This window comes from Lepidochelys olivacea (genome assembly GCF_965140295.1).
Source record: "Lepidochelys olivacea isolate rLepOli2 genome assembly, chromosome: 1".
Lineage (NCBI taxonomy): Eukaryota > Metazoa > Chordata > Testudines > Cheloniidae > Lepidochelys > Lepidochelys olivacea.
The window spans coordinates 17,099,443-17,120,776 of NC_140411.1; the positions used below are offsets into that span (position 1 = coordinate 17,099,443).

Sequence of the window (21,334 nt, forward strand, 5' to 3'; positions counted from 1 at the left end):
CTTCTTGCTTCTTTTTTCCTTCCCTTGTTCTCTGCTTGACCAGCAGCTGGTCTCAGTGGAGCGCGGTGCGCTCATAGCACGTGGCGGTTGTGGCTCTCTCTCTGGTTAATTGCTTTGACCAAGATTTCTGCGTTGTTTCTTTGTACATCGGATACCAACGACAGAAACCTTTAGGGACGTTGTTGAGGTTGCTAAGCCCGAAAAATGACCTTTTAGACGGCAAAAAGAAAAGGAGTACTTGTGGCACCTTAGAGACTAACCAATTTATTTGAGCATGAGCTTTCGTGAGCTACAGCTCACTTCATCCATTTGCCAACTCTAGTGTCCTCTCTCCACGATTTTCTTCTGAGGTACACAAGCAAAGTACCACGCAGTTCACTGTGAGTGTGTTTTTCTAAAGTGACCTTAAAAACAGGTCCTGTTTGCACTGGGTGGGCTGGGCTGCACGGAACTTGCAGGTCTTCATGTAGAGGGTCGGAATCAGTAGCAGATCCAAATGTATCTAGGCCAAGATTTTCAAAAGTGACTAGCAATTTTGGATGCCTCCGTTTCTGGATGCCTGACTTCAGACGCCGTACAGGGCCCTGATTTTCAGAGGGGAGGTGCTCAACACTTTCTGAAAACCACACCTCCCTAAAGTGCATCACGCTGGGGCCCTCAGAAATACTATCACTTGGAAAACATTAGCCCAGATGTTTCTGATCCCTCCATCTGACCCTTTCCCATCTTCTTTTGGAGCTGAAATTTGTATTTGCTCACCTAGTTGAGTAACTTTTATTTATACAGGTTGTTTTGTCCTTGTTGGGGTAAGGACAGGCAAGTTTATCTTGTGCCTGGGCTATTAAGTTTTCTTGATGATTTTGCTAGCCTGAATTAAACCAATATGTCCCTGAAATGGCCAGTCATGAGCCTGCCAGCCCTTAAGCACACACTGCACTTTGTGCGTATGGTTGGACCCACTGAACTCAATGGGATTAGTCACTGGCTTAAAGTTTAGTTTGTACTTATGTGTTTGCAAGATTAGGATCTAAATCATTTCACTAGTCTAGAAATAAAGATGACAACACCCCCTCTCCCATGGATCGTGGACTGAATCCAAAGGAATTCACAAATTCGTCAACACCCCATGAATAAGGGTGAATGGTTTCAAAACACACCAGAGAACTCCAGCCTCTGAGCAGATTGCAAAGCAAACAAGTGTCGCCCTTCAGCCAGGGAATCTCATAGAGCTAGAGAGGGCAGGGAAAGGAACCATCAGACAGAGGAAAAAATGAGCCAACAAGGGCCCAGGGATGGAGGGGTTCATCAGTTAAAGCCAGTTGCAGAAGCCTCTCAGACCTGGCCTCCATTCCCTTAGGAAGAGCTACTAAGAACTGCTCCCTGTCCATCGGGCAAAGGCTGTGGTGCAGAGACAGCAGCGGTGTCTGCCCCAGCTGGAGCAGAGTTGTATGGACTCCCCACAACTGTAACTTTAGGGGCAGCAATGGCTCAGTGAGAGCCGCTGTGGATGGAGTGGGGTGGAGCTGGGCTTTATGGGCTCCCAGGCAGAGATACCAGGCTGGAGTTGCAGTAGGAAGGTGCAGCAGCTGAAACTGGGGCTTGTGAGGTTTATGGGCTCTTCCTCTAGTGACTTCAGGAAGGGGCAACAGTGAAGAGATAGCAAGTGCAGGGAGGTTACCTATAAGCAAATGGTCCAGACAGAGGTTGGAATTAGGGCTACTAGTTCAGTGGGATGCTAAGTGATTAGAGCCATCAGGTAGAGGCTGTGATAGAGAGAGAGAGACAACATTGTGTGGTAGAGCGCGCACTGGATTAGGAATTGAGATCTGGGTTTTAATCCTATCTCTGCCACTGACCTGCTGGTGAATCTTGGGCAAGTCACGTCCCTGCTCTGTGCCTCAGTTTCCCCTCCCACCGTTTGTCTATGTAGATTGTAATTCTGTGAGGCAGGGAGTATTTCTTGCTGTGGTCTGTACTGTGCCTAGCACAGTGGGGCCCTGATGCCAGTTGGGGCCAAGTAATAATGAATGCTGCTAAGGGGTGGTATTCAGGAGCTATACGGGCTTCTCTTTGGTGGTATTGGGCAGGGACCACTGCGAAAGAGGAGCAGCCGCCTTTCCCATGTGTATAATGGATCCTCGTGTGTTATCAGTCACCGGGTGTGTGGTCCCTGCAGCATTATCTGGGATGATAGGTGGGAGCAGCCCCCCTGCGAAGCCCTACCCAAGTTACTGTGCTCACCAATACTGCACTCCCCGCCCCCCCCCCCCGGGTCCCTAGGATGCCTGCGGGTATATCCCAGGGTTCTTGGTGCTGCAGTTTGCGGAGTCGCTTTCCCAGTGAATTGTCGAGGACTCGTCTGTCCTTCAAGGGGGAACGGTGGGAAGGCATTGGAGGGCTATCGGCACTCACGTGATTTAGCCTGCGTCCTCACCGCACAGTGGGTGGGTTACCGGCCGGAGTGAAAGCAGCACCTGAGCTGTGGCCTATACCCTCCCCCAGGCCAGCTCGCCTGGGTCAAAGCACCACCAACCTCAGGTGAGAGGGGGTTTTGCGTGGGCAGAACAGGGGCTTGGGGTGACCCCTGCGTAAACTACAGTGGAGAGACACCCTGACAGTTCTGCCTTAGCAGCATAGGAGGCTTCTTCCCATCTCCCCTTCCTGCAGCAGAGGGCTTGGTGCTCGGGGGCCAGAGAAGGATCCGCCTGTCTGACAGCCTGAGATACTGCCGCTACTTTACCCAGGGCTCCCTGAGCTGGACCCTTCTGGGATGATCCAGCTTGGCAGAGGAACTGGAATGGTCTGTTTCTTGTAACACCTTGTTGGTGGAAAGCGGTCTTGGCATGCAGTCTGCGCTGAACCTTGCCCGGTTATTTCCCCCTCCCCTCCCCCCCGCAGACAGATGGCTTTGAAGCAGACCCCTGCTTGAATCCAGGGCAATACTCCGCTTCGGGATATATTTACAAGGGGACAGTAACCAATTGAGAAGCCAGTTTCGTAGGGTGGTTTGCTGAGCGCATCCCGATATCAGACTGGCAGAAAAACTCAAGGAGGATGGTTTCTGGCTTAATTGTCATTGAAATAATGGTGGGAGGAAAAACCACCGCTCAGCACCGGGGAAAGAAGAGGAATCGTGCAGATGCTTTTCTGTAGGAAACAGTCATGCCACGAAGCACTAAATATAGCACATCCGTTTGCTCCGATAAGTTTGTTTTTCATAATGGACTTGAAAGGCCAAGGGCCAGGCACTCACCGGGCATACAGTGGCATGGCTCCATTGAAGACAGTTGCTTCTAGGGTGTGGCTCTGTCACTATAAATAGTTCCTTCTTTTACCTCTTCTCATGGGGCGTGTCATTCACTGCTAGTCCGGCATCTCCTGATCTCTCTGGGTATTCGCTCAAGGCCAGCACCCCCTGTCCACAGCTTGCACACCGTCGCTGCATCTGCCTGCGGTCCCTCTCGCAGCCTCAGGAACTGCAGCATCCTCTTTGTGGCTCAGCCTTCTGGCTATGTCACTATTAATGTGTCCCCCCACCCCCCTCTTCTGGGAGAAGTTTTAGCTCCTAGTCCAGCTACTTCCCCAGTGGCGAGTGCAGGGGACCTGGGCCCACCCACCCAGCCCAGGGACACTCCGAACTGCAATTACTTACTGCGTTCCTTTGCCTCTGCTATCACTGCATTTCCCTGGGTCACTTCCCCACGGCCACAGCACCCTCCTCAGTCTCAGCAGCCTGGCCGGAGCTCCTTCTCTTTTCCCCAGACTCCTGTCTGCACTGCTCTGTCCAAGGTGCTACAGGGTTACAGCCCACTCCAGACATAGTCCACCCTCCTCAAGCTCCAGACAGCTACTGACCCTGCTGTGCCCTGAGACTTTTTTTATATGGGACCTGATTGGACATTCCTCACAGCCCCTCTCCTATTGGCTGCTTTTCATGCAGGCTCCCTAGGGCTGTATTAACCCTTTACTGGCCAGCGTGGGGCAGATGCCCCATCGCACCAGTACGTAGCACCTTTCATCCAGAAGGACCCAAAATGCTTTAAAGGCTCTGGGCCTGATTCTTAGCTCTGCCCAAGTTCCACTTAATACAGAAATGGAGGGGAGGGGAGGGGAGCAAATATGACTTTAAGTCAACTTTTTGCCTCCCTGTGTTCTGAGGTCACACACCCCCTCCCGGCGTAAATTAGAGCAGTCTCAGGGCTGCTCTAACTTACACTTAGTTGCCATTGGCCCAGGGTCTGTTTGACGTAGCCAATAATAGCCAAAGCACTGTAGCAGTTTGGGCATGCTCCTTTGCCGCATCCACAACATGCTCCCTACACTGGAGACTACAACGGGGAAGCTGTAGAACTGTCCAGGGAATCCCCCTATCCCCCTATCCCCCTATCCCTGTCCTGGGGTAAGCCAGCCCAGCTCCATTGACCTCAGTTGAATTGAGACCCAGGTTGCTCAGTGCCCACAAGTGTCCACATGTCCTGATGGAGACATTTTCTCTTTCCCCAGCACCCTGACTCTGGGCTCTGTTTCCCTCCCATATTCTTTATTGGTTATTTGTAGTGCAGTAGCACCCAGCAGCCCTCGTCACGGACCAGGAGCCCATTCTGCTGGGCTCTGTGCAAACACAGAACAAAAGGACAGTCCCTGCCCCCAGGAGCTAGTTTCTGAGACATGATCCTACGTACACTTGTAGCTGAGAAGGGAATGCTACAAAATCTTACTTTATTTTGAAATCTTGACCTGTAGGATTCTCTGATGCCACCCAGACTTGTCAACCCTTGAAAGCAGAGGTCCCCAAACTGTGGGGCATCCCCCCACCCCAGGAGAGCACAGAGGAACATTTTGGGGGTGCCGCAGAGCCCAGTCCAGGCACGGGGTAGGGAAGGCGCTCCACCCAGCCCCGCTCTGCTCCACTCTCTCCCCAAGTCGTGGCCCTGGCCCTGGCCCTGCCCCCAGCCTCAGTTCCGTTCCTGGCCCCACCCCCCAGCCTTGGCTCCTGGTCGGGACTCCACTCCCAACCCCAGCGGCGGCTCTGTTCCTGCCTCGCCCCCAGCCTCAACTCCTTTACCCCTGTCCGCATCCGCATCCCCCTCCCCTCCGCCAGAGCCGCGTCCCTGCTCCCAGCCCTGGCTGGAGGGGGGGGCGCGACGCTGTAAAGTTTGGGGACCACTGCTTTAAAGGGGAGTGCAATTGGGGACTGTGCTCCCAGCGAGCTGTTTGCACGTGGACACATCTAAAGTGGCGGGTAGAAAGGGATTTTAAAAGACAGCCGGGGACAGCGTGCGATCCCTGCTCCATAGCGAAAGCTGTGCCTGGGCTCTTCTCGCTTTCCTTTGCCACTCTTGTCTGTTCTGTGCATCCGATGAAGTGAGCTGTAGCTCACGAAAGCTCATGCTCAAATAAATTGGTTAGTCTCTAAGGTGCCACAAGTCCTCCTTTTCTTTTTGCGAATACAGACTAACACGGCTGCTACTCTGAAACCTGACTCTTGTCTGTGTAGCTCTCTGGTGCAGGGACTGGCTCTTCCTGTCTGGCTGTACAGCACCGAGCGCACTGCAGCCCTGTCTCAGCTGAAGCCCTAGGCATCACTGTAATATAAATCACCGCAGATCAGAGCTCTGGTGCACCATGGGATTTTGTTACTTGGCGGGTTTGGTGGCTGCGCTGAGCTGATGGAGGCAGGGTGGTCCGCTGTGTCGCGTATGGGACCAGGACACATGAGTTCTGGGTTCTGCTACCAGTGCTGCCGTTGACTCTGCTGGGCTAGATCCCAAGAAGCCCGTTGCATAGGGTGGCGCCAGGTGGTGCAAAGGTAGCATATCCTGAGCCTCATTCTGGAGTAGCCGTGTGTGGAGCTGGACCCCATGAAATGTGCTGCCAACAAGCTGAAATGGTAGCTGGGGATCGGCACGGCGCAGGGCACATGCCAGGCCCCCTTAGCTCTGTCCTTGCCCTCTCACTGGCAGCAGGGAGTGTAGGTGGGTAGGAGCCGGGACATTGGCTCTGTGCTGCTGGAGGATCCTCTGCACTGGGGCTGGTTCTGCTGACTCCATGGCCAGTTTCCAGCAGCAGCTGTATGGTACTCCAGGGTTAAAATCCCAGCCCCCACCAAAGTCAATGACAAAACTTCCATTGATTTTAATGGGGCCAAGATTTCACCCCACCACCTGTCCTTGAAGGAGTCACTTAAACTGTCTCACTTTGCTCGCCGGTGCAATGGGGTTGACTGTGATGGGGTGAAAAGTGCTATATGAGCAGTGCGGGGGATGATCGTTATGAAGATGATGGGCCAGAGTCACCAGCATGCCTCGCCTGCTTTGTGCTGCTCTGGCAGAAACAGCTACGCCAAGTTGATGCCCCTCCGGTTCAAAGGAACCCGTGAGTGCTGGTGAATCTGGCCCAGTGCATGATGGGTGCATCCTGCTGGCCTTCCTCATGTGCATGTTTCCACCGGAGTCAGTGGGACTGCTCACGTGAGTCAGAAGGGCAGGACAGGCCCCGTGGGTTCGTTTATTCTCCATACACCGTGTCTCTTTCTACAAGGGTATTCAACAGAGTATAAGATCGACACTTTCTCCTTCTCCAAGTAGCTCACTGGCATTCTAACATTAACCTGGAATTTGTCACTGCTGTTCAATAATGGCTGTGTTGTAAACGGTTGTAGAGAGGAGGCCTTGATTGATTGAAAACCCACCTTCTTGCCCAGGTAGAGGCAGGTTAGCACCTTGAGGATTATTTGAGCTCGTTGCCTGGGAGCCTGTGCTCCCCCCCTTTTAGGTGTGACCCATAAGGCTTAACACAGCCCTGGGTGCATGTGTTTGTGTCTGACTCTCCTGATCTCACACAGCCTGACGGGAGAGAGACTGACTCACTGTTTGCCTTTCAGGTGGGGCTGTGTTAATGTTAGAGTTCACCTGGCTTCCCTCGGTCAGAGCCACGCTGTGTGTGTGTGTGTGAGATAAACCATCCTTGTGGGGAATGCCTGCTCTGGGCCTTCCAGGGTCAGTGACCATGTTGCTGCTTCCTCCCTTCCCCTTTCCCTCTGAAATTAAAAACATTGCGGTGACATAAACTTCTGCATCTGTAACGTGCCCTCTTCCAGAAATCCATCTACAGAAAAAAAAAAAAGGGGGGGGGAGGGGGGTCCTTGGTGTTTTTCATGGCTTTTCCTAGCCATTTTCCTTCAGCCTTTACATCTCACCCTCCTGCTTCAGCGCTTCGGCTGCCCCTGCTGGTGTCATCTCAAGAGCATGGGGACGGACCTTCATTGGGGTGACTAGGAGGTGAGAGCAGATGATCGCAATCTTCTTGGCTAGCCTAGGAACCTACGACTCTTCCCCCTGAGTACGTGCCAAAGTCTCCCCCGAGGCAAATCAAAACCATGTATTTATTGGTGTGTTGCGGCAGTGCCTAGAAGCGCTAGTTGAGCAGGGACCCCGTTGTGCTGGGTACTGTACAAAGACATAACCCCCCCTCCCCCCACAGAGAGCTTGGAGTCAAAGGAAAAGGGGCCTTTCCCCACAATCCCTATGTGCCCAGACCTCCCCTGCACTTCAGGCCGTAAAAGCTGCTGGGCAGAACCCTCGCTTAAGACTTTCAAAGCAGTCTAGGGGATTTAGGATGTTTCTTCACGGCAGAGTGAACTCAGGTTAGCCTAGCCCGGGCCGGAGCATTCACACTGCAAAGTCATACACCAGTAACTGTGTCCTCACTGGTGCTGTGCTACCCGGGGGTGACTGGGGCCACATCCCGGGGGTTTTGTGCTGCAGTACTCTGAGCTGCTCCGTGGTTCTTCCCCAGTGAAGTAACTTGGTCCCATGGGGGAATTGTGGGAAGGGATTGGAGGACCATTGGCATTCGAAGGATTTAGCCTGCATCCTCACTGCAAAGTGGGCAGGTTACCAGCCCTAGTGAAAGCATCACCCAGGCTCCAGATCCTCAGTTGGGCCAGCTAACCCAGGTAGAAAGCACCACCAAATGCAGGTCGGGAGGCTTTATTGTGTCCAGAGGGGGTTGGGACAACCCCTGCATAAGAGCCTGAGTTAACTCTGCAGTGAAGACAGCCCTTAGACACACGTGTTCCTTGAGTTTGGATAGAAGATATGACTCAATCCCCTGGGCTGCCTTGCAGGTCTCACTCCTGGAAAGGCAACACTGTTCTCTCAGGGAGATCCAGGCCCCGATCTCCTACAGGCCTGTGTTCTCTGTTGCCTCCTCCCCTGTTATATGCAATGGTCTGGTGCGGGGGGGGGGCGGGGGGACTCAGTTTGAGGGAGATGCCAGCTGGCTCCAGCTCAGGTCTCCTGCCCTCTCATCCCCACCTCCACCAGATCTGTGGCTTCATACCATCCACTTCCCTGTGCTAGCCTGTCACAGAGTGGGATTCCCTCTCCCTGGATTCTTGCTGCCAGCAGTCCTCTGGCACACCAGTACCCAGCGCTTTTTGTGCAACGTGCTTTAGAAACGTTTGTTCCCCTTAGCATAAGGCTTTTCCCCAAGCCTTTACCTATTACCGGGGGAGGGGGATCTCACTTCTCTGGCCTCCCCCTCCCTCTTCCTGCCTCTCCTTTAAGTGTTTCCAGCTAATGAGCTGAATCACCCCACTAATAAGTTAATCCCTTAGTACTTAAACTATTACCCCCTCAAAGTGGGGATGCTTTCTAAGTCCACACTCAGCCCTTGGCTGCTCACCCTCTGTCCTGTTGCCCCATAAGAAAAGAGCTGGTGGGAACGTGCTTTTCGTGTGTTTCATGCCTATTTTCTGTTTATCACACCACAAGCTCCATTGTTTATGAAATCCACAACAGCCATGGAAATTAAATAGAGGTTTATTGACTGCTCTAACTGAGAGTTAAACAAATGGCTTGATTTCTGATGGTAGAAGACTCTTTAATCTAGCAGGAGAGAGAGCCAGCCATTGGAAACTGAAGCTAGACAAATTCAGACTAGAAATGAGGCACACTGGTTTGAACCGTAAGGGGATGAACCATAGGAGCAGTTTACCTAGCACCATGGTGGATTCGCCATCAGTTGAACTCCTTAAGTGAAGACTGGAGATCTCTCTGAAAGATGTGCTCTAGCTCAACCACAAGTTATGGGCTTGATGTAGAAATCACTGGGTGAGGTCCCCTGGCTTTTTGTTACGTAGGAGGTCAGACTAGATGGCCTTTAATTCTATAAATCTGGGGCAGGCTGCTCCTGTTGGGCGGTGGCAAGACCATGGCTGGCATATTGCATTACCGGGAAGATGTCAAAAAATAGAAAGATGGGGGGAGTTGTGCCGAAACCAAAGCGGTCCCTGTCCATGACAGGCTCTTGGGTGCCACTGCAATACAAATAATAACCAATAATAATACTAGCCAAAGCCAGGAAGGAGCTGGAGGGGTTGACTAGTTAGGAAAGGCTAAAAGAGGAAAATGTCTGCCACTCGGCTACGTGAAGCCTGAGGTTAGGAGCAGAGGGATACAATCCATTTATCTGAAGAGCGCAAAGAGCAAGGCAGGAGAAAAGGGTGCAGTTAGGATCATAGAATCATAGAATATCAGGGTTGGAAGGGACCCCAGAAGGTCATCTAGTCTAACCCCCTGCTCAAAGCAGGACCAATTCCCAGTTAAATCATCCCAGCCAGGGCTTTGTCAAGCCTGACCTTAAAAACCTCTAAGGAAGGAGATTCTACCACCTCCCTAGGTAACGCAGTCCAGTGTTTCACCACCCTCTTAGTGAAAAAGTTTTTCCTAATATCCAATCTAAACCTCCCCCACTGCAACTTGATCAGTGGAATGCATCCGAATAGCAGGGAAAGCCCCTTCCGAGCACTGAAGTCTGTTAGACCTTGTCTGCTCTGTGGCTGTCAAGGTTCCTCCCCCACTCTGAACTCTAGGGTACAGATGTGGGGACCTGCATGAAAAACCTCGTAAGCTTATCTTTACCAGCTTAGGTCAAAACTTCCCCAAGGTACAAAATATTCCACCCGTTGTCCTTGGACTGGTCGCTACCACCACCAAACTAATACTGGTTACTGGGGAAGAGCTGTTTGGACGCGTCCTTCCCCCCAAAATACTTCCCAAAACCTTGCACCCCACTTCCTGGACAAGGTTTGGTAAAAAGCCTCACCAATTTGCCTAGGTGACTACAGACCCAGACCCTTGGATCTTAAGAACAATGAACAATCCTCCCAACACTTGCACCCCCCCTTTCCTGGGAAATGTTGGATAAAAAGCCTCACCAATTTGCATAGGTGACCACAGACCCAAACCCTTGGATCTGAGAACAATGAAAAAGCATTCAGTTTTTTACAAGAAGACTTTTAATAAAAAATAGAAGTAAATAGAAATAAAGAAATCCCCCCTGTAAAATCAGGATGGTAGATATCTTACAGGGTAATTAGATTCAAAAACATAGAGAACCCCTCTAGGCAAAACCTTAAGTTACAAAAAAGATACACAGACAGAAATAGTTATTCTATTCAGCACAATTCTTTTCTCAGCCATTTAAAGAAATCATAATCTAACACATACCTAGCTAGATTACTTACTAAAAGTTCTAAGACTCCATTCCTGTTCTATCCCCGGTAAAGACCAGCATATAGACAGACCCAGACCCTTTGTTTCTCTCCCTCCTCCCAGCTTTTGAAAGTATCTTGTCTCCTCATTGGTCATTTTGGTCAGGTGCCAGCGAGGTTACCTTTAGCTTTTTAACCCTTTACAGGTGAGAGGAGCTTTCCCTGGCCAGGAGGGATTTCAAAGGGGTTTACCCTTCCCTTTATATTTATGACAGTGGCTTTTTAGCATTTCTCCCATTAATGATCTAGTAGTCCTGGTTCAGCTGCACCCATTACTAAGAGGTACAGAATCATTTCTTTGTATTCTTTGTATCACAGTGGCAGCTAGAGGGCCCAGCTGAGATAAGGGCTCTGCTGTGCCAAGCACAATGCTGTACATGTGTTGTAGACAAGAGACTAGAGTCTGCCTTGTTTCGCTGCAGATCTAACACGCTTTCTGCAAAAGGTGTGTTGTAAATGGTTTGACCCTTTCAGCTCGAGCAGCCCCCAGGCGGTGGTGCTTGGCACCAAGGAGCAGTTTCTGCTCTCAGTTGCACCTGGGGATGGCCCTGATCCCGCGTGGTCCTCAAGCACATGAGTTGTCTTGTAAAAGTATTGGGGCTGCTCATGAGCAAGTCACACGTGGGCTCGGATACCTTGCTAAATTAGGGAGGGAGGGAGGGAGGGAGTGTGTGCATGCATGCACGCTGTGGGAGGGGTACGCCATGCCATTAGTGAAGACAAGGGTAATCCCAATTCTCAAGCCTAACCCTGCTTCCCATTCACCTTTTGTGGGTTTTTTTTTTCTCTCTTCCTCTAGGAGATCTGTGACGACCCCTATCTCTTTGTGGATGGAATCAGTTCCCATGACTTGCACCAAGGCCATGTTGGGAACTGCTGGTTCGTAGCAGCCTGCTCCTCTCTGGCTTCCCGGGAATCTCTGTGGCAGAAGGTAGGGAAGTCCTTGCGCTTGGTGAAGGCACCTTTGCAAAGCTTTGGTGTCACCGTGTTCAGGAAGTTAACAGGTCGTCTCCTGAATAATGTCTCCTGTTAGAAAACGGTTTACAATTATACAGGCCTGATTCTCCTCACACTTAAATTGGTGTAAATCAGAAGTGACTCCACTGATCTCTGTGTCACCACACCAGATCTGATTCTTTGGGTCAGATGCTTAACTAGTGTAAATCGGTGTTTACATCACCTGAGGATTTTGGCCCTTTCTTTGTTTTAATGAATTAACACCAGAACAAGCTCAGGTTGTACATTTAGGATCCAGATTTTACGCACACCAAATTTCAGGATGTTTGGATCCAGAGGTTTGATTTGGCCCCATCTTTGTTTATATCTAATCTCTCTCTTGTTATTTAAATTGCACCCATCTCTGTAATATCTGAATTAACGCAGCTCAGACCCTGTGGCCCTGGGCAGAATGCAGAGGTTCTCATGACCGTTTTAATTACATATGGGGATTCTGTCCCCTGAGTTGTTGTCAGGCACCCCATGGCCTGGAGCTGGGTTGGAGAAGATGGGAATCTAACCCACAGTATGGTTAACGTTACACAATCGCCTGTTGCTATATTTGAGCATCTACAAAGGATATGTGAGAGGAAGGTAAATCAGGGCTGAAGCTTGACTTAGGCTTTGTCTACACTAGCACTTTTGTTGGTAAAACTTCTGGTGGTCGGGGAGTGGAACCCCCCCCCAACTGACACAAGTTTCACCGACAAAAGTGCGGTGTAAATGCAGCTTACAGAAGGCTTTCCCAGATGCCAGCGGCAGTAGGCAGCCAGTGGTGCCCTCTAGAGGTGTCAGACAGTAATGCCTGCCTTCCCCTTGTCTCCGTGTGCTGTAATGCAATGCAACGCATTCCTGCCGCTCCTGTAGAATATTCCCACCTTGCAGCACTGTTTGCGAAAGCAGCCCCTGCTCTGTGGGCAGGATGGGTTGCTGCTGCTGGGTGGCAGAGGGACCGCGGTGGCAAGCACAAGGTGGAATTTCGTGAGAGGCAGTTACATTAATATGAGAAAAATGGTATAACAGGAATGCTATGATGGAGGGAGTGAGGCATCTAATGGCTTTTAAAAACTACAAAACTTATAGAAAATAATGAGTCCCCTCTGTCCACAGTTCTGCAGCCTCTGCCATCTCCAAAACACATGCTCACATCATCTCTGGGCACGTTCCTCTCTCTGCATCTCCTGTCCTGTAAAGTTGCCTGGAAGAGAAACTTGGGGCAGGCTATACACTGAGGGCCAGATTGTTAATCGATGCCAACAGAGTGATGCTGATATACATCAGTTGAGGATCTGGTCTCAAATCTTGAGCTTCAATCAAGAAGCTAACTGAGGGCCCCAGACTGACTCTAGGCTGGTTGGTTCAAGGAATGCAAGCAGCTACGTAGCATGGGCCCTTTGTGGTTGTGTGTGATTTACACCCTGGATTCTTATCTTAGCTAGTTCCTGTATTACAGGCAGAGACGGATTAAGGTCTCCTGGGGCCCTGGGCCGGAGCAAGTGGGGCGGCCCCAGCACCAGAACCATGGTCCTGCCCCACCCCTTCAGCCTGAGGTCCCACTCCTGTTCTCCCCATTCCGCCCCTTCCCCTGTGGCCCCGCCCACGGCCCCACCCTGTTGTGCCCACGGCCCACCCCATTCCGCCCCTTCCCCTGAGGCCTTACCCGTGGCCCCACACCCCCGTTCGCTCTTTTCCAGACCCTGCCTCCCCACTGTGGCCCTGAGACTGGAGAAGCTCTGTGCCCTCAATGTGGTCCCAGGGCCCTGGCAGGAAGCGAGAGCTCCTCTAGCCCTGAGGCCGTGGAGGGGGAGGATTTTTCTGGGGGCCCTAAATTGGTTAGGGCCCCTGGGCACCAGCCCCGTTGGCCCGTGCAGTAGTCTGCCACTGATTACAGGAGGGCTGGTTGTGCTAAGAAGCTCATTAGCTGTGTTGCCTTCAGGAAGCCCTATGCTGCTGCACTCTGCATTGCTGTGCTGTCTAAGGGCCTCATCCAGTGCCCATTGAAGTCAAATATTCCCATCAGCTTCTTCGGGATCTTTGGATCAGGCCCCATGTTGCAGGTGAATAAGCTGCAATGTTCCTGTCTTCCCTTTTGTGCAGCTAGTAACCAAGAAGCTGTACGACTCTGATATTTAGCTTTTAAAGCCTGGTTAGCCTAATCAAACCTCCCTATGCCTGTGGGCTGTGACCCTAACCATCCAGTGGATTAAAGCTCCATATTGGGGATGTTTATTTCTTAAAGCATCCCTGCTTCCCCTCAGTGGGAGCTCTGGCTCTCTAACAGACCCAGTCACTCTCTGGGTAATCAATGAGGCTTTTCTACGCTTTCCCCCTCATTGCAGTGACAGTTCACTGCCTCTCAGGGATTCTGTCTGTGTGATGTAAGATGAGACTTTTTTTAAACTTTGAGGCTATTAAATGCAATATACAAATTGTGTTCGCCACTCACCATTCGCTTCCGGCCCTGCCCTAAGAGCCTCCAATCTAGCAGAAGTGGTGACCATTAGAGAGCTAATTATTTCTGCTTGCCTCTCTCATGGCTGTTTCTCCCCTGGCAGTTCTGTTCTGTTTGTTCATGATTTTCCAAGCCGTAATTCTCAGGGGCTCCTTCCTGCCTGCCTGTTGTATCCTTTTTTTTTTTCCCCCTTCCTTTCTTTTTTTGTTTTTTTAAGAGGAGTTGTGTTCAGATCTGGGGCAAAGGCTAGAATCTTCTCCCACCACTCCTCTTTCTAGTAATCTGGAAAATGCAGCAGCATTGTACAGCACCGGCCAAGAGCACACTGCAGCATTGCTACTGATTCATAGATTTTTAAGGCCAGAAGGGAGCATTAGATTAGGCTGACCTGTATAGCACAGGGCAAAGCGTTTCATCCAGCCAGTCACGTATGGAGCCCAGTAACTTGCGTCTGAATAAGCAGATCTTCCAGAAAGACATCTAGTCTTGATCTGAAGACATCAAGAGATGGGGAATCCACCCCTTCCCTTGGTAGTTTGCTCCAATGGTTAATCACCCCCACTGTTAAAAATGTGTGCCTTGTTTACTACTGTCAATTGAAGCTGTATTGTTTAGACCCGTACTGTAGTGCAGGGGTGGCCAACCTGAGCAGGAGCCAGAATTTACCAATGTACCAAAGAGCCCCAGTAATATGTCAGCAGCCCCCCATCAGCTCCCCGTCCTACTCCCAGCGCTTCCCCCCCACCGGCAGCCCCACCCATCAGTGACTCCCCCCACTCCCCTCACCTCCTGATCAGCTGTTTTGTGGGGTGCAGAAGGCTCTGGGTGGAGGGAGGAAGCAAGGGCCCTGCAGGCTCAGGGGAGGGGGCGGGAAGGGGTGGGGTGGGGGCAGGGCCCGTGGAGGAGCCGGGGGTTGAGCCGTGAGCCCCCCGGCACGTTAGAACGTTGGCGCCTGCAGCTCCAGCCCCGGAGTCGGTGCCTAGACAAGGAGCCGCCGATTAACGTCTGAAGAGCCGCAGGGGGCTCCGGAGCCCCAGGTCGGCCACTCCTACTGTAGAGTATTAGAATAGAAAAGGGAACAGATCAAACATTTGCTGAGGGCTCAGTGGGACACTCCATAAATAGAGATGCTAACCCAAGCCATGAGTTGTTATATGAGGGGTCCTTGCCAAAATAATTTTCATGAGAGCTCTAAAGTCCTTTGGTCCTTCGAGTCAAGGGGCCAGCTTGCCTTGGCGTCGGTCCCAGTATTGGGAGAGAGGTTCTGGAGACCCATGGTGCTTTTCCTTCTCTGCCCCCTGGCAGCGTCTTTTTACAGTTGGGCCTGCTGCGCGGAGCTGTCAGCACCCTCTGTCTCCAAACCGCGGCAAGAGGCACATCCCAGGCTTGCAGCTCAAACAGCCCTGGCCAGAGGAACTGGCTGTGAAGGTGAGGGGAGGGAGGAAGGTGCTGCAGCTTGATAGAGGAGTAGAAGAGCTGCGTTTTAAAACTAGCTCTGCCTGGCCAGGGCCGGCTCCAGTGTTTTTGCCACCCCAAGCAGCAAATCAAAAAAGAAGCAGGGCCCGCCGCCGAATTGCCGCTGAAGAGGGAGAGATGGATCCGCTGCCAAATTGCCGCCGAAGATGCGGACGTGCCGCCCCAATCACGGACAGAGTGCCGGCCCTCTCTATTGGCCGCCCCAGGCACCTGCTTCCTTCGCTGGTGCCTGGAGCCGGCCCGGTGCCTGGCCTGCTGTGTGACTTCAGACAAATCAATTCACTTTTCTGTGCCTTAGTTTCCCCCTCTGTAAACTGGCTTAGTAATTTGGGTCTTTCACGGCAGCACAGAGCACTAACTACAGAGGTACCAGGCCAGGTAGCATGTGACTTTTAAATGAGAAATTCAGTTGGGTCCAAACTGAAACACTGGATCTAATCCCTGCCCCCCAAACCTTGGGGCAGTTTCCTGTCCACACCCAGGTCTGACCACCATAACTCTATCTGCCTCCTGAATGGCCTGACCCAAACCCTGAATCGTAACACCACCCAAACTTTGAGAAAGGTCAGATCAGACTCCAAACTGGGATCCAACTATTGCAATTTGTTCCTTCTCTACTAGTAAAGATCATTCTCGTTTAGTACTTCCAAAGGGATCAAGATCTTCATCGCAATGCACACATGTGAAAGGCTGTGATCAGTCCCCCTTACTTATGCTGAAACTCCAGGCTTCTATTGAAATCAGTGCGGCTACAAGGTGCTGTTCAGCATGGATAAAGGGAATGGTTGTGTCTTCAGCTCTTTACACAGCAATAACAATGTGAACAAACCACACAAGTTCAGTTGGATACCCAGTAATAGTGTTTGTTTAATATACACAACCATGCCAGGCCTAGCTACATACATTCAGATTGGCTTCTAACTGCTTCTAAAATATAAAACGCAGTGAGCGCCACTAGAGGGTTCACAGGCCATTTAAAGGGATACTGTTCCTGTATACTTCAGTAGCAGAATCTGTTTCTAACTGATTAATAAATACATGAGTGCAAATATCAGAAAGGAAAGCACAGCCCAGGCTTCTTCAGGCTCTTCCCTTCTTTGGTTTAGAAAGAGACCAGCCTCTGATTCAGACTCTCGGATAAGAGGATAAAGCCGATAAAGCTCACTGAAAGAATGGGGAAGGGATCTTGGGCCAGGTTCTGCATTTACAGTGATGTGACTCCATTGACTAACACCAGAGTGAGATCAGAACTGGGCCCAGCAGTAGTGTAGTTGAGGGTAAACCCACTTCTCATTTGAGGATTATGGAGTTTAGGTTAGGTTAGTTCATCCACTTTTTTTTTTTTTTAACCTCTACACCACTGTGGTCCAGGGTGTCCAGGGCTATATTTGAGATAGGACCAAATGCTTCTATATTTTACCTGGCTTTGACAAGAGCATTAGCTGGTGTTTTTCCACCAGGGCAAAGCTGGGGACAAATTCCTCCAAATTCCTCTGAGTGACACTGTACATGTCCCAGGAGACTGGCTTTTCATGTTTTCCCCTTCCTCGCAGCCCTTATCCCAGCCACCTGAGAGGCCTGTTATGGATGTAATTGGGAAGCAGCTTCCGACTCATGCTGATCTGCCTTGGGGGTTCACGTGCGTCATGGGCAAAGTGCCAGAAATCCCCCTGGGTTTCCTCCTAGCAGCGGATATGGCACTGCAGTGGCTAGGGCAGGCAGCAGCCTTTGGTCTTCCCTGGGCTGTGTACTGGGCACATCGCCTGCTGCCTCAACTCGTCGGAAGGCTGCCATGATGAGCATTCAGTACCTCAGTGACCTCCCACAGCACCTGTGGTAGTGGGTGAGATGACAATGGGGCAGTTTGCTCAGACCAGGACTTTAGATCATACAGTTTGGAGGTCCTGTCTGTAACTCTCCCAGTGTCTTTCTGTCTAGAGCAAGGAATGCTGCATTTCTCTCCATCACAATGACTTCTACCCTACAGCTCATACGCAGGCAAAACTCACGCTAAAGCCCGTGGGGCCAGATCACTAGTAGGGGCACCTAGGGGGCCTGTCCCACTCTCCTTAGACCTCAGAGAGCCCCCTCCTTGGGGTCAGGAATCTGCAGCTGGCCTGGGGCAGGCTGCCGGCATCATGAGGAGAATCAGTGCGGGCTGGAGATGTAGGATGCACATCTTCTCCGGAAGCCCTGCCGTGTTGCCTGACCCATGGGTTGGGTGTTATTTAGCATTTCCAGTTTAACCTGATGGGGGTTGCCTCCAGATTGGCCACAGCCTGGCAGTTTGTTTGAGAGCGAGGCTCTCTGCGCATGCGGGAGTGACATTTGCTTTTTGGGAAGGCCACCTGAATTTGTCAGGGTTGTATTAGCACAATTAGCTGATCACAAACACTGTCACCTAGGAGAGCAGCCCGAGGTAATCCAGCGCTCAGAAACTCACATCAGCCTTAGCGGGGAGCCCTGCAGTAAGTGAATAACCCACAAGTGGTCCTTGGCCCGGTGGGTTCCCAGAAATCTCCCTGGGGTTCATTGGCCAAGTACCCTGTAGCGATGTGACGACTCACCGGTGCGGCGCCTCCTGCTGGTCGTCTTGGGAATTAGCTCTTCACCAGCTCCGGAGCGCCCTCTGCAGGCTGGTGGCTCACCTGCTGCTGGCCCCATATCCCTCCGGGACCCTGGTGCCCCAGCAGTACCCCCCTTACTCTGGGTTTCCCCTCCCAGGGGAACCCCCAACCCTCTATCCCCACCTTGTCTCAGTGGCTACTGCCAGTCCTCATCTAGCCCCTGCCACTGTTCCCTCTAAGCTGTGTGCATGTACACACAGATCCTAAACCCCACACACGCAGTGAAACACTGCGTGCACAAAAATTTGCACAGAAGAAATTTTTTGCGCACACGGCCTGTCAAAAATTAGAGGGAACGTTGGCCCCCGCTCACTGGGGCTGACTGCAGTCTGTTATGGCCAGTCATCATTGTCAAGGGGTTAGGACCTGCTGCCTTTGCCTATCCTTTGGCTGCCCCAGTACCTTTGGTAGGCCTTCAACAAGGCCTGCAGTCTGGGGATTTACCAGGCTCGAGCTCCCCAGCTCCCTTTGCCCTTCCCCAGCACTGCTCTGGTTCAGGTACCTTGCTCCCAGGCAGCTAGCCCTTTCCACTCCAGGGCTAGTGTGAGACTCCCTCAACTCCTGGCCCCCAGCCCTCTTATATGGGCCAGCTGGGCCCTGATTGAGCTGGCCACAGCTGTGGCTGCTTCCCCCAATCAGCCTAGCTTTTCCTAGCTGCAGCTCTCTCCAGGGCTGCTTTTAGCCCCTTCCGGGCCTGAGTGGAGTGACCACCCCACTACATACCCACTTTTATAATGGGTTACGCTAACGCCCCCTATACCTCATGCATATGCAATAGAGATTTCAGCCTCTTTTCCTTATCTACTGTGACAAAGTTCCTCTTCTGCCCTGGTGGGTCCTGTGCTTATTGGCAGATTTGCTTACCTCAGAGGTTCACGGCAGCTTTGAGTTTGGCTGCTTCTGCTAGTGGCTCAAACCTGCCGTTCACTCAGCTAACCTCATCACTGGCCAACATGGGAAAAAGGAAGAAGAACAAGCCCCGCAGTCTCTGCTAATCCATCATGTGTGTTGGGGATCAGCCCAGAGACCTTCCCCTTTGGTGGAACCCACAGTCCAGGTCGACTCCTCCTGTGTCTGATCAGGAGTCAGGAGGTTTGGGGGGAACCTAGGCCCACCCTCTACTCCGGGTTCCAGCCCAGGGCCCTGTGGACTGCGCTGTCTAGAGTGCCTCCTGGAACAGCTCCATGACAGCTACAACTCCCTGGGCTACTTCCCCATGGCCTCCTGCCAACACCTTCTGTACCTCATCATAGGACCATCCTCCTGGTGTCTGATAATGCTTGTACTCCTCAGTCCTCCAGCAGTACACCTTCTCACTCTCAGCTCCTAGTGCCTCTTGCTCCCAGCTCCTCGCACGCACACCACAAACTGAAGTGAGGTCCTTTTTAAACTCAGGTGCCCTGATTAGCCAGCCTGCCCTAATTGATTCTAGCAGCTTCTTAATTGGCTCCAGGTGTCCCAATTAGCCTGCCTGCCTGCATTTGTTCCAGCAAGTTCCTTTCTGTTTCAAAAAACTGCCCCGTTACCTTACCCTGGGAAAATGGACCTGCTTAATCTGGGGCTAATATATCTGCCTTCTAATACTTACCTGGCAGGGGAGATACCAGGATCACAAAGGCGGTTTTCCCAGGGTGAGGCTCATCCATTGCACTGCAGGTGTGCTGACCCCTGCAATTTCCCCAACTGCGGGAAACTCGACTGCATAATTTGTGGTAGTGGGGGACTGCATTCGTGCTGTCCCCTGGGAAACAAAACAAAACAAAACAAAACAAAACAAAACACTCTCCTGTAGCTATCTGTCCTGACCCTGTCACACCACCCTGCCTCACCCTACTAATATTGGGGGGCTCTTCTCCCATAGGTTACTAGGCCATTAACTTCAAGCTTAGTAGCATGTGCGTTAGTTAGTTACTGTGGCATTATTTTGTGGCTGAACGTCTGCTGATGCTCCTACCATAAAATATCCAAAGCTGGTACAAACTGTTGTCTTGTGATTACCTGTCAGCAGTTCAGCAGCACTGAATGGAGCATTCTGACTGGTGACATCTGTGATACAGGATCACTGCTGTCTTGTGGCACCTTATGATAGACGGTCACTTCCTGGTTAGTTGCTTATGTTAAGTCTTTAGGCCTTAGGGCTCAGTTAGCTTAGTTAAGCTATTGTCCGACAGACTTAAGGCCTGCTAGAAAAACTCCACGGCCCACCTGTGCCACAATAACTGGTTTTCTGCATATAAAAGCCAGGGACGGCATTAGGGGGTAGCGAGCAGGACAATTGTCTGGGGCCCCATGCCACAGGGGCCCCCGCGAAGCTACATTGCTCCCACCAAATTTTCCCCTTGGGTGCTCCAGCCCCGGAGCACCCAAGGAGTCGGCGCCTAAGGCGCCACTTTTGGCCAGTTAAATTTAGAAGGCCCTCGTGGAACAACCGGTTCTAAAAGGGCTTCTAAATTTCACAACTGGTTCTAGCGAACTGGTGTGAACCAGCTCCAGCTCACCACTGCCTCTTCCCCCAATATAACGCGGTCCTCGGGAGACAAAAAATCTCACCGCGTTATAGGTTATATCAAACTTGCGTTGGCCCCCCCATTCCTTGTTCCCTGACCGCCCCCTCCAGAGACCCTTGTCCCTAATCACCCCCAGGATCCGACCCCTATCAGCACCCCCCGCCCCCTGACAGGCACTCGCTGGCAGCAGCGGGAGGTGGAGCAAGGCGGCCCCAGCCCGCTCCACTCTGCCACCTCCCAGCCGCGGCGCTCCGCTTCCACCGCCGGTGACTGCAGGGAGGTTGGGGAAAGGACACACTCCGCACTCACCGGCAGCGGGAAGCAGAGCGACGCGGCCCCAGCCCGCTCCGCTTTCCTTGCCCGGGCCCCAGCCGTGTCGCTGGGGTGGGGGGGGTTGGGGAAAGATCCCGCACTCGCCTGCGGCGGGAAGCGGAACGCCGCGGCTGGGAGCTGGCGGAGCGGAGCAGGCCGGGGCCAGGCTGCTCCGCTTCCACCGCTGCCGGTGAGTGCGGGGGGGATCCCTTCCCCCAAGCCCCCTCCCCCGAGCGACAGGGCTGGGGACGGGGTGAGGGAAGCGGAGCGGGTTGCTCCTGGTCTCCCGCTAATCCCCCGGGCCACTCTGGGACTGCAGGTCCCCCAAAAGTGCCTCCCCACCACTCCTGCCTCCCAGAGCCTGGGGAGGGGGGGGGGCGGCTACATCGGAAACATCAGCCTGTGG

General features: G+C 52.2%; 1 protein-coding gene across 6 annotated transcripts in view; it reads left to right on the forward strand.

Moving 5' to 3' along the window:
• Window positions 1–21,334, forward strand: part of CAPN5 (calpain 5) — a 140,671-nt gene that overhangs the window by 69,047 nt on the left and 50,290 nt on the right. For all 6 annotated transcript variants that reach the window (XM_084617923.1, XM_084617920.1, XM_084617919.1 and 3 more), the window contains one exon: window positions 11,358–11,489. In XM_084617923.1, coding sequence (XP_084474049.1) covers window positions 11,358–11,489 — 132 coding nt within the window. The remainder of the gene's footprint in view (window positions 1–11,357; window positions 11,490–21,334) is intronic.